The sequence below is a fragment of the Geotrypetes seraphini genome, chromosome 7, assembly GCF_902459505.1.
Source record: "Geotrypetes seraphini chromosome 7, aGeoSer1.1, whole genome shotgun sequence".
NCBI lineage: Eukaryota > Metazoa > Chordata > Amphibia > Gymnophiona > Dermophiidae > Geotrypetes > Geotrypetes seraphini.
The window spans coordinates 170,796,906-170,809,593 of NC_047090.1; the positions used below are offsets into that span (position 1 = coordinate 170,796,906).

General features: G+C 45.4%; 1 protein-coding gene across 2 annotated transcripts in view; it reads left to right on the forward strand.

Moving 5' to 3' along the window:
- The window catches only part of LOC117363385, a 468,971-nt gene that overhangs the window by 46,644 nt on the left and 409,639 nt on the right, over nt 1-12,688 (forward strand). For both annotated transcript variants that reach the window (XM_033950994.1, XM_033950995.1), the window contains exons 3-4: nt 2,461-2,633; nt 5,190-5,499. In XM_033950994.1, coding sequence (XP_033806885.1) covers nt 2,461-2,633; nt 5,190-5,499 — 483 coding nt within the window. The remainder of the gene's footprint in view (nt 1-2,460; nt 2,634-5,189; nt 5,500-12,688) is intronic.

Here is a 12,688-nt window from a genome sequence, read left to right on the forward strand (position 1 = left end):
GGCGGTTCGTGTCAGAGGGAAGTTTTGGGCTGAGCACCGCTTGCAGTTGCCATTGCTGATCTTGCTGTTTATGCCGGGGGGGAGGGGGGGGCTAATCTTGCTGTCCATGCCGATCCAGTGTGTTTACTGTTAAATTTATTGGAAAATCTGAGTTTTTGGGACCAAGGAACAGATTAATCCAATCTCTATTATTTTCAATGGGAAAAACTGTCTTGAAACTCAAACGTTTTGGAACTCGAACGGGGTTCTGGAACGGATTAAGTTCGGATTCCGAGGTACCACTGTATAAGAATGGTGGTAAGATTATTGAAAAAGACATGGGGGAAGCCGTTGCTTGCCCTGGATTGGTAGCATGGAATATTGCTACATCTTGGGTTTTGGTCAAGTACTAGTGACCTGGATTGGCCACCATGAGAATGGGCTACTGGGCTTGATGGACCATTGGGCTGACCCAGTATGGCTGTTCTTGTGTTCTTACATGTGCCAAGTATAGGACAATCAAGCCATTGTAACATCACTGATGAAAGTGGCTCTGAGGCACTGGTCGAATGAGGCATTATGACATCACAATCTCAGCTCTGGAATGTTGCCCTCATTGGGGTTCCGGAATCTTGCTATTCTCTGAGATGCTGGAATGTTGCTACTCTTTGGGCTTTGGCCAGGTACTAGTGACCTGGATTGGCCACCGTGAGAACGGGCTACTGGACTTGATGGACCATTGGTCTGACCCAGAATGGCTGTTCTTATGTTCTTAATTGTCATGGTGAATATTATGCAGCAGGTATTTTATCTATTCTGCGTTGTCTATTGGAGATAGTAACTGCTTTAGATTCATGTAAGTGAGTTTCTGGCCACTTACATGAATCTTACGGGAACTCCCCACAGCCATTTCCTATTGGCGATCTACACGGGGCAGGAGCATAGGAAGATCGCTCCTGCCCCTAAAGCCTGCTAGACCACCAGGTGAGCCCGGGAAGCCGGGAGGAAGGCTGAACTATGGGGTTTTTTTTCTTTTTTTCCCCCTCCTCAAAAAATCGCGAATATGTGAAATCGTGATGCTGAAACCGCGAAAGGGGAGGGGGGAAGTGTATAATGTTGCTCTCTACATTGACAAAGTAACAACTTAGGGCTCCTTTTACTAAGGTGCGCTAGCGTTTTTAGCGCACGTGGGATTTTAGCGCACGCTAAACCCGCGCTACGCTTCTAGAACTAATGCCAGATTGATGCTGGCGTTAAGGTTTAGCACGCGCAGCAATTTAGCATGCGCTATTCCGCGCGTTAACGCCCTAACGCACCTTTGTAAAAGGAGCCCTTAGTATCATAAGCAAAAAAAAAAAAAAAAAAATCACTTATCTCGGATTGAAGGCGTGGTTTTCAGGTTAGTGACGCCGTCGGCGTAATTCTCTTTAACTGTGCGTACCAGTCTATTCAATAACTGATGACTCCCAGATCGACCTCTCCACGCCGGATATCTCTACAGGAGTTCAGGCCCGAATTTCAGCCTGCCTGTCCGACATCGCCGCTTGGATGTCTCGCCGCCACCTCAAACTGAATATGACGAAAACTGAACTCTTTATCTTTCCGCCTAAACTCGCCTCCCGCCGTTCTCTATCTCTGTGGATAACACTATCCTCCTCCCTGCCTCTCTCTCCTTCTCTGCTCAGATCCAACAGACTGCCAAATCCTGTCGCTTCCTCCTCTATAATATTACCAAAATCCGTCCTCTTCTCTCTGAACACACAACCAAACCCCTTGTCCACAGTCTCATCACCTTGCGCCTAGACTACTGCAACTTCTCTTGGGCCTCCCGCGCACCTGTCTCTCACCTCTTCAATCCATTCAAAATGCTGCTGCATGACTCATATTCCTTCAGAGCCACTATTCTCACATTACCCCTCTCCTCAAGTCACTTCATTGGTTCCCCGTCCCTTTCCGAATGCAGTTTAAACTCCTCTTGCTGACTTACAAGTGCATTCGCTCTGAAAACCCCCCAATATCTCTTATCTCTCCCTATGCTCCCTCCCCCCGTGATCTCCTCTTATCTGTACCCTTCTCTTCCACTGCCAACTCCAGACTCCGTCCCTTCTTTCTTGCGGCACCGTATGCCTGGAATAGGCTGTTTGAATCAATATGTCATGCTCTATCCCTGGCAATGTTTAAATCTAAGCTAAAGGCCCACTTTTTTGAAACTGCTTTCAACTTTTAACTCCCCCTCACTGCTGTCAGATACCTAGACCCACTATAATCTCCCCAATCCTGAAATGTCTTGTCTAAATTAGATTGTAAGCTCTTCTGAGAAGGGACTGTCTATTGTATGTTAAAATGTACAGCGCTGCGTGCGCCTTTCAGTGCTATAGAAATAATAAATAGTAGTCGTGTGGCATTTTTCCCTCCGCAATAAATCTTCCAGACTATTTAAATAACTAATTTGAATGTATTCCTTTTGTTCTCTTATTTAAGAAAATCTGCGATTCGGAGTCTGAAGGTCGATTAAAGATGGACATGGTGCTGATGAAAGCGGATGCTCTGCTCCATGACAGCGAGGAGGACGAGAAGCATGAAATCATGTCAAAACTGAAACACATTAAGGCGCTTTTTGAAGACACAACAACGTACATGACTCACTGCCATAGGTAGGATAGAGTCCCATAGCAGCTTATTAAAGTGGCCGTGTCACAGGTTTGCACTCTTTCACTTCAGTAGCACAAGGGGGGAGGAGAATGACCAGCATGGTGGAAATTCTGCTTCACAGCCCCTATACGAGGGCAATTCTGGAAATGGATGCCTAGAGATAGTAGATACTCTCTTAGGGTTTGCTAAATTGAAGAGAGGCTCAAAAACTGAAGGAAAAGGATCTCGGAAATCCACGCCAAAGATCATTGCAATCTCAAAGGCTTATATGTGGATGGGGGGGTTTCTTCATCGATCCTAAAAAAATAAACCTTCAGAGTCATTGAATTGCTATCTTTTTTTAATAAAATTTTTCTTTAAATCAATTTATTACTCAAATTTTTCAATACTAATGTGTCCCCAAATGAAATACTAATGCTTTATTTCCCAAAAATATAATCAAATGTGACAAAATATTAATGTGCAAGAAAAGTAAATCATAAAGCGCTTAGCTTATATAAAGCATGTGTTATTTTTGTTCTTATTCTTTTCAATCTGACGACACGATTCCTCATAAAACCAAAAGATAGGGGAATACAGCCGTATACACGGCCCGGATTCTGTAAACTGCGTCCCGATGGTAGGCAGCTGTAGGCGTCCTACAGCTGTCTGATCAGCCAATTGTGATGCACGTTTTTTAAAAAAAGAAATGCTCCCCAGGCAGGCCGCCTATGTTGAAGGTGCCTCTCGGAGTCTAGGGAGGCTCGCCTAAGGCTAGGCTGTAGCCTTAGGCGAACCTAGGCGGCCCTACGTGTCTCACTAGTAGAGCGGTAGACGCTTACAATGTAGGCCACCAAAATGCTGACCTACATTGTAAGTAGAGCAACTGCTATGCTTAATCGCGGCAAAGGATCTCCCTGCCGCAATTAGTGTAGCAGCTGCAGCTGCGGCCACCAGTCTCCCCCCCTCCTCCTAAACGAACGAGGCAGTAGGGATGCCCAATCTGACAATTGCCGGCAGGAGGGTGCCCAACCCCTTCTGCCGGTAGGCCCCCCCCCCGTCAATCACAGCAGGAGGATGCTCAATCCCTCCTGCCAGTAGGCCCCTCACCCTCCTGCTGGACCCCCCCCAATGAACCCCCATCCCCGAACCCCCCTAACAAAACACCCCCCCCCCCCAGGCTCACCTAGCAAGTTGGACGGACGGACGGGTCCTCGCACCGGCCGGCCAGCAGGTGCCTAAGGTCCCACAAAGACTACCGGACAGAGGGATTCCCAGTCCCACCTGCCAGAACCCTTGAAGCCACCCTCCCCACCCCCCCAAATGTCTGCGGCAGGAGGAGTGCCCAATTCCTCCTGCTACCACCTTGTCCAGACATCCACCAGCAGGAGAAGTGCCCAATTCCTTCTACAGGTACCCCCACCCCTCTAAGATCACTGGCAAGAGAGATGCCCAGTCCCTCCTGCTGGTACCCTCACACACACACCGAAGGTCCCTCCCCCAAGCCCATCCGACCCCACAATATCTTTTTTAAGTTGGCTGGCCGGAGGGATGCTTCTTCCCTTTGGCCAGCAGGCCCGCCTCCAACTGATGGATGCGCTGGGAGTGGCCTAAGATTCCGACTGGTCAGCTCATTTAGGCCACTCCCTTTGCGCCATTAATGCAGCTGATGTGATTTATTTGGATAGTCAAGGTTCTGGATTTTATGAACATATTTTTCCTATCAGACTCATTGCCTCATTGTTTTACCATGCCTGTATTTAGCTAACAGTTTATAGAATGAGGGGGCATGTTCTTAAGAATATAAGATGTATTTACAGTCTAGCTTTAAGATTTTTAAGAGTAGAGCATTGGATTACAGCTGTTAGGGTTTGCTCACTGTAGGATTTATTATATTAAAAGAGCTAAACTTAGTTTTGGAAACAATGATGGCAGATAAAGGCCAAATCCAGTCTGCCTATCTGCAACATCCACTATCTCCTCCTCTCCCTTGGAAATGCCACATGCCTGTCCCACGCTTTCTTGAATTCCTATAAGGGCTAATAATGGTGACTAAATATCCACACCTACCTACACTGTGATCCAGTGGCATAGCAAGACAGCCAGTTTTGGATGGGCCTGAGCCCAAAGTAACCGGGCCTGAGCCCAAAGTGGGTGGACCTCTCTCTTTCCCTCCCTTCCGCCCTCCCCCCTAGCCTGTACAGCAGATTCTCTCTTCCTTCCTTCCCACCCCCAGCCCTTATAGCAAATTCTCTCTCTCTCTCTTCCCACCCTGTGTACTATTTTTTCAGGTCACCGGCAGCGGTTCCTACACGCTGCCAGTGGCTGACCCAGAAGCCTTCCCTTTGATGCAAAATGCAAACACGTCAGAGGGAAGACTTCCAGGTCAGCCTCCAGCAGCCTGTACAAGCTACTGCCAACAGCTTGTAGCTACTGGGTGACTGGATCTGAAACCAAATTGGCTACGCCCCCTGCTGTGATCCTGGGCCCCCCCAAAAAAAGAGAAACTTGTTTGACTTTTAGTGTATATGAATGAAAATATGGCCCTCCTCATCAGGAATTTTCCCTTTCCCCAACAGCCGCATTGAGTGGGTGTGGTTACACTGGAGTGAGTACCTAAGGGCCCGAGATGAGTTTGCCGTGTGGGCCCATAACATGAGGCTGACTCTGGAACCGGAGGTCGAGCTGCAGCTGGGCCTTAAAGAGAAACAGTGGCAGCTAAGCCATGGCAAGGTCCTGATGAAAGACGTGAGGAACCAGAGCGGGCTGATGGATCGACTGCTGGAAGAAGCTTCCGCCTTGTTCAATAGGATCGGAGACCCCAGTGTGGACGAGAACGTGCAGAAGCAAATGAAGGCCGAATATGAAGAAATCAGGGCAAAAGCAGAGGTAGGATGAAGCCCAGAGGCATGAGCCGTTAGTCCAGGGAAAGGGAAATGTTGCACAGTATAGCAGTGGTCTCAAACTCAAACCCTTTGCAGGGCCACATTTTGGATTTGTAGGGCCTCAGAAAAAAATAGTTAATGTCTTATTAAAGAAATGACAATTTTGCATGAGGTAAAACTCTTTATAGTATATAAATCTTTCCTTTTGGCTAAGTCTTAATAATAATATTGTCATTTATAGCTAAAGAGACTTATGATCAAGAAACGGTTTTATTTAACTTTTGTGTTTATGATAAACATACCGAGGGCCTCAAAATAGTACCTGGCGGGCTGCGAGTTTGAGACCACTGCTATAGGCTGAGACTCTTGACATCTGCATTGTGATGTCATAGAACTTTATGGTGATAGAAACACAGTAACACGATGGCCATCCACAGCATCTACTATCTCCTCCTCTCCCTATTGGCTAAGGCTCTTAACATTTGCATCTCCTCTTCCTATAGGCTAGTGGTCTCCAACTCCAACCCTTTGCAGGGTCACATTTTGGATTTGAAGGTACTTAGAGGGCCTCAGAAAAAATAGTTAATGTCTTATTAAAGAAATGACAATTTTGCATGAGGCAAAACTCTTTATAGTTTATAAATCTTTCCTTTTGGCTAAGTCTTAATAATAATATTGTTATTTATAGCTAAAGAGACATATGATCAAGAAACTGTTTTATTTTCCTTTTGTGATTATGATAAACATACCAAGGGCCTCAAAATAGTACCTGGCGGGCTGCGAGTTTGAGACCACTGGTTTACAGGGACTTGCTTCTTAAATGACCAGATTTCTTTTTCCAGAGCAGGAATTGAAATCAGACCAGCCTTTTTGGCTTCAGCCATGAAGGGAAACCTGGCAACTCTGTGTGGCTTATGATACCACAGTCCTTAGTACACAGAAATTGCTGCAACCAAAACCAAATGCTTTGTTTTGTTATGTGCAAACTCATATCCCGTCAAATCCTTGTTAATTAGAGTCCTAGGCAGGTTACAAGCAGTATAGTGCTATGTAGAATTCTGTAAAGAGTTAAACATGTTACAAAGAATTATGCATGCTATAAAGAATTATATATGCTACATAAAATTATCAAATTGTGCACCAAATCACTGTGCTCTTCACCCACACCGTGCTAATGATGAAACGACAGGATGACCATAAAGTTCCAGCATTAGTTTTGCATCAATGAATTCTTAGTTGCTGTATCTAGCAGGGGTGGCCAGGGGGAGGGGGGAGTGAAGGAATATGGGGCTCATGTGAAAAGACTGATTGTGGGTGGAGCTGCATTTGCATATCTCAGTAGGGCCGTGTGCAAAAAACATAGGCCCAGATGCACTAAAGTCAGCGATGGTCTAATGATTGTTGCTAAACTGGTTTTGACTGGTTTAGCGACGATCGGATTTGCCGACCTGATGCACAAAACAGCTCATCGTGTGGTTTTCTGCACGATCGCTCATTCTCCGATCCGGCCATATAAATGAGGTCATTAATATTGAAATGCCATGTAAACCAGCTGAGCGATTGATGCTCTAACACTGCTTTGTGATGCACAAAAAAAGGTGATCGCTTTTAGCGATCCGAAAAAAGCGACTGGTTAGGATCAGTCGCTTGCAAAAAACAAAAGGAAATGACCCCAAAATATCCACAAAGAAGAAAATCCAGAGAAAACCAAAGAAACTCTGTGGAGTGACGATGTTCCTAAATGGACTTTATTTGAAAGTATCAAAGTTCCAAAGGTACATTAAAATCATCCACATAAAATAATTCCATCCACATAAGAGCCTTAAAGGACCTAGTCCGCTAGGGATACAGGACCCAACACGGTCCGCGTTTCGACAAAAAGTCTTCTTCAGGGGTCCCTGGGGGTCCTATAAAGGTGAATACGTGGGACACATAAAAGCCTTAAAAGACCTAGTCCGCTAGGGATACAGGACCCAACACGGTCTGCGTTTCGACAAAAAGTCTTCTTCAGGGGTCCCTGGGGGTCCTATAAAGGTGAATACGTGGGACACATAAAAGCCTTAAAAGACCTAGTCCGCTAGGGATACAGGACCCAACACAGTCCGCGTTTCGACAAAAAGTCTTCTTCAGAGGTCCCTGGGGGTCCTATAAAGGTGTGTACGTGGGAAACAATTGTGTGGTGAACCGGAAGTGAGACACTGCTTGCATTTGCAATGGAAAGGGCTTTTAGTCCATTTAGGAACATCGTCACTCCACAGAGTTTCTTTGGTTTTCTTAGGATTAGTCGCTTACCATAGTTCAGCCCTGAAATTAATATATTTATAACATTTACCATACTTTTTTTTAATCTGTGTCCATTAAAAGAAAAAAAAAAAAGATTTCATCCCCCAAACAGCTGAGTGGCAGGAGGCTGCTTCGGGGGTTCCCCTGCCGGCTCTGCGCATGTGTGAGAGTTGCTCTCACAGCAATTCATCAGCGGGTCCGGGGCGGTGATTGCGACGAACCTCCACTCAAATCATTGGCATGCAACCTTGTTTGAGCATCAATCGCGCTTTTGGAATCGCCCAAAAATCGGACCCCCATGCGGTCTTACCGACCCTGTTTAGAGCATCTAGGCCATAATGCTAGGGTTGACCCTGGTTTCCAGATATACCATCCGCCTCCGCTGACACAGAAAAGGAAGGGGGAGAGCCCCCCTCCGGTGATGTGGCCACCAGTGATCTCCTTTGAGCTGCACAGAATTCGTGGCAAGGTTGGATCCTTGAGAGTGGCGGCTTGGCACCCTCAGTGGTTCCCTGTCTCATCCCTCGCTTCTAATTCTCTGGAGCTGTGTACTGACTCTTTTAAATGGGACCATGTCAACCAAGGTGATAACTAGAGAATGACACAGTGACAAAATTCATCACCGTTCCCGTCCCCGCGGATAACCGCGGGAAACCATCTTCATGTCATTCTTTAAGGAGAGAGGGAAGAATCAGAGTATGAATGGCCACAACCACTGACCCGCAAGCTTTGCTTTGAAGAATGCTGGGGTAGAAGGACTGAGGTTGAAACAGACACTACAGAATGACAGTCTCTGGTATCCAGAGCAGAGATTGTGATGTCATAATGCCTAAGAGCCAATCACATCAGTGATGTCACAATGGCTTCATTATCCTTGGCTCACATAAGCACAGCCACTGACCCGCAAGCTTTGCTTTGAAGAATGCTGGTGTAGAAGGACTGAGGTTGAAACAGACACTACAGAATGACAGTCTCTGGTATCCAGAGCAGACATTGTGATGTCATAATGCCTCATTCCACCAGTGCCTAAGAGCCAATCACATCAGTGATGTCACAATGGCTTCATTATCCTTGGCTCACATAAGAATCAGAGTATAATTGGGCACAACCACTGCCCCGCAAGCTTTGCTTTGAAGAGTGCTGGTGTAGAAGGACTGAGGCTGAAATAGACACTAAAAAATGACAAAGGATTATTTCCCGCAGTTATCCGCGGGGACGGGAACGGTGATGAATTTTGTCACCGTGTCAGTCTCTAAGAACAAGCAGTTAAGAAAGCAGAGCTCCATAGGGTTCCAGAGCCCTACATCACCATCCACACTGCAGTTTTTTTCCCCCTCTTTCTCCACATCTCTCTCCCACAGCCCCTTGGAAATCACACATGCCAGTTAGAGTAGATAATACTGCATGCTTTCCCCTGACTTTTGATGGCGTTGGTTTCCACGCAGCAGGGCCTTTCTGTTCTCAGCGTGATCCTTTGAAGAAGGGCATGAATTTTCTGCAGGGCTTTTGTTTGTGTGTTTTTGATATATCAAAGACTTCTCTCCCCGCAGACTAAGAATGGGGAAAAGCGACAGCTGTGATGCCTCATGGCGCAGGTGTGTGTGTGTGTGGCTCCCATCCCAGGTGCAGTGTGGTGGGTGTCACGTGGAGGCGGGGGCAGGTCACGCTCAGCGTCTGCCAGCAATTTCCCCAGGCTCTCTGCATGCTTTCGCTCACCAGTCCTATCTCTGGGCCATTGGGGGGAGGGGGGGCATGTCTTCTGTGAGCCTGGATTCGATGACATCACCACTACACACTTTGCCTTTGCCATACTGAGGTGTACAGGTCATTAACCTGGTTTAATCATTTTTAACGATCAAATTAGTTTCTCCAACAGTCCACAGACTGGGAGATGGTTGCAGGACTGGATCTTGACTGATTTATGCGGCTGTTTTATGAGGCTTGTCAGTACAGTCTGAACTCTGAAAAGCAGGTTTTCCAGCTTTTTTTTTTTCATTTAGACAAAGTAACGTCTGCCCTCTCCTCCCATTAAAACTGACTCCTTCCAAATGCTGTTGAAAACAGAATTCCTGACTCTAGTATGTATCACATATCTCTCTTTCATCAATATATATCAAAGACTTCAATGCTAAAAAGTGTAAGGTAATGCTGGGTAAGAGAAACTCGCACAGAACTTACATACTAAATGGTGAGACCTTGGCTAGGACCACGACGGAACGTGATCTAGGGGTGATCATTAGTGATGACATGAAGGCTGCCAAGCAAGTGGAGAAAGCTTCCTCCAGGGCAAGGCAAATGATGGGTTGTATCCGTAGAGGTTTTGTCAGCAGGAGACCTGAAGTCATGATGCCGCTATACAGGTCCATGGTGAGGCCTCACTTGGAATATTGTGTTCAATTCTGGAGACCACACTGCCGGAAGGATGTGCTGAGAATCGAGTCGGTTCAACGAATGGCAACTAGGATGGTCTTGTGGCTCAAGGATCTCACGTATGAAGAAAGACTGAATAAACTGAGGCTGTACTCACTTGAGGAACGAAGAGAGAGGGGAGACATGATTGAAACGTTTAAGTACATCATGGGTCGTATCGAGTCGGAAGAAGATATCTTCTACCTCTTGGGACCCTCCGCTGAAAATCAGGGGAGGGAAGTTCCATGGCGACTCCAGAAAATACTTCTTCACTGAAAGAGTGGTCGATCATTGGAACAGACTCCCACTGCAGGTGATTGAGGCCAACAGCGTGTCAGATTTTAAGAGAAAATGGGATATTCACATGGGATCCCTAAGGGAGTGAAACCAGGGGGGCGGGTATTTGGAATGAGCAGACTTGGTGGGCTATAGCCCTTTTCTGCCGTTTGTTTCTATGTTTCTAATCTCATATCCTGTGCAGATTTTAATTTCCATGTTGGACAATACAGCTCCAACAAATCTTGAAAACATCCAGGGGTGCATGATATAAAACTTGATGTACAATCAAAAGCACTTTTATATTGAACTCTCTGTTGTAAAGAAAGTCAATGTAACTTTGCCCTTTGTGCAGAACTGCGGCTAAAATTGTGTTGTGGATCTTTTTAATATTCTTTGGGTGTATTAGCTAAATATTTGAGTGCTACAGTGTGACTACTACTACTACTAATTATTTCTATAGCGCTACCAGATGTACACAGTGCTGTACAGAGTCACAAAGAAGAAGAAAACAGTCCCTGCTCGAAAGAGCTTACAATCTAAGCAGCCAAGACAGACAAACAGGATGTCATGGATTCAGTTAAGGGGAAGGGTTAATCAGCTGGCTGGGTTGGAGGGCAGAGGGGAGTACGGGACAATCAAGCCATTGTGACATCACTGATGAGGTTGGCTCTTATTGGTGGAAGAGCCATTATGACATCAGAAGCTCAAAGATAAACAGGATGTCATGGATACAGTTAAGGGGAACAGTTAATCAGCTGGCTGGATTGGATGGCAGAGGAGTAGGGTTAAGGATTGAAGGCTATATCAAAAAGGTGGGTTTTCAGTCTGCTTTTAAACAAGGGAAGGGACTTGACAGACAGTGATTGAGGGCTTGTTGTTCCCCAAAACTTCACTCAGTTGCAAAATTCTGGGGGCCATTGCCTGGTTAGTCATTCCCTGAAGCCACTGTTGGTACCTGGGATAGCAAGCGCTTGGCATAAGATGTCATGTAGGGACTGCTGTACACCCTTTCTTATTTTGTGTGTACAATGGGGAGGAACTCTAGCGTTGCTGTTTTCAGGAAGGCGGGGGTGGGGGTGGGGGTGGGTGGGAGAGAGCTGTTATGTTATTACATTACATTACTGATTTTTATTCTGCCATTACCTTGCGGTTCAAGGCGGATTACAGAAGAGGATTTCTGGACATGTCCAGAGGTGTTACAGAGTAGAGCGGGTTGCTTCAGAGGATTGTGATGTTTCATACGGTGTTATGGCACAAAATATCCAAACAACAATGACAGAATAAAAAACCCGTTATTTTTGGTGTAGAAATTCAAATATGCAAATTTTGGAAACGTGAAATGTACCGTATATACACGAATATAAACCTAGATTTTTGGTCAAAAAATGGCCCCAAAATGGGGGGTCTCGGTTTATATTCGAATCTTACTGCTTAGCATTTCTGTAGTGCTGCTAGAGGCACACTAGCACTGTACGTTAAACATGTAAGAGATGATCCCTGCTCCATAAAGCTTAAAATCTAATTAAGACAGATAAACAGAACAAATAGGGGTTAGAGAAATTCTCTTTTAAAAAAAAAATTATTTATTCATTTTCTAATTTAATCACCAAACATAACGTGTACAGAAAGCAAATATTAGCTATTTATATACATCAAAACATAACCTTTCATAAACATCAAAAGAAATAAAGATAAATTTTTAGCCAATCATGCTCGAGTCCTCAATAGGATCCAAGATAATAACATTAGCAAGTGAAAACATACACTTTAAAGCATAATAGTGGCTACAACGCTGGGTACGGAGTTATATTCATTAATCAATAGGGCCTAAGATTTTTCTGTCTCCAGACGGAATAATGCCAAGAAAGATGGCAACTGGGTTGGCTCAAAGAAAACGTATTTAACAGTACAGTAACACACTATACGCTTACAAGGGTGTCACAAGTAAAATGTAGCACCCAAAGATATAACCCCAGGTTTCATCAAAAGAAATTCACAGCGACGCTTCTGCATCTCCCATGAAAAGTCAGGGAGTTCTATATCTATATTTCATATCCCATAAGAACATAAGCAATGCCTCCGCTGGGTCAGACCTGAGGTCCATCGTGCCCAGCAGTCCGCTCATGCGGTGTCCCTTAGGTCAAACACCATTGCCCTAACTGAGACTAGCCTTACCTGCATACGTTCTGGTTCAGCAGAAACTTGTCTAACTTCGTCTTGAA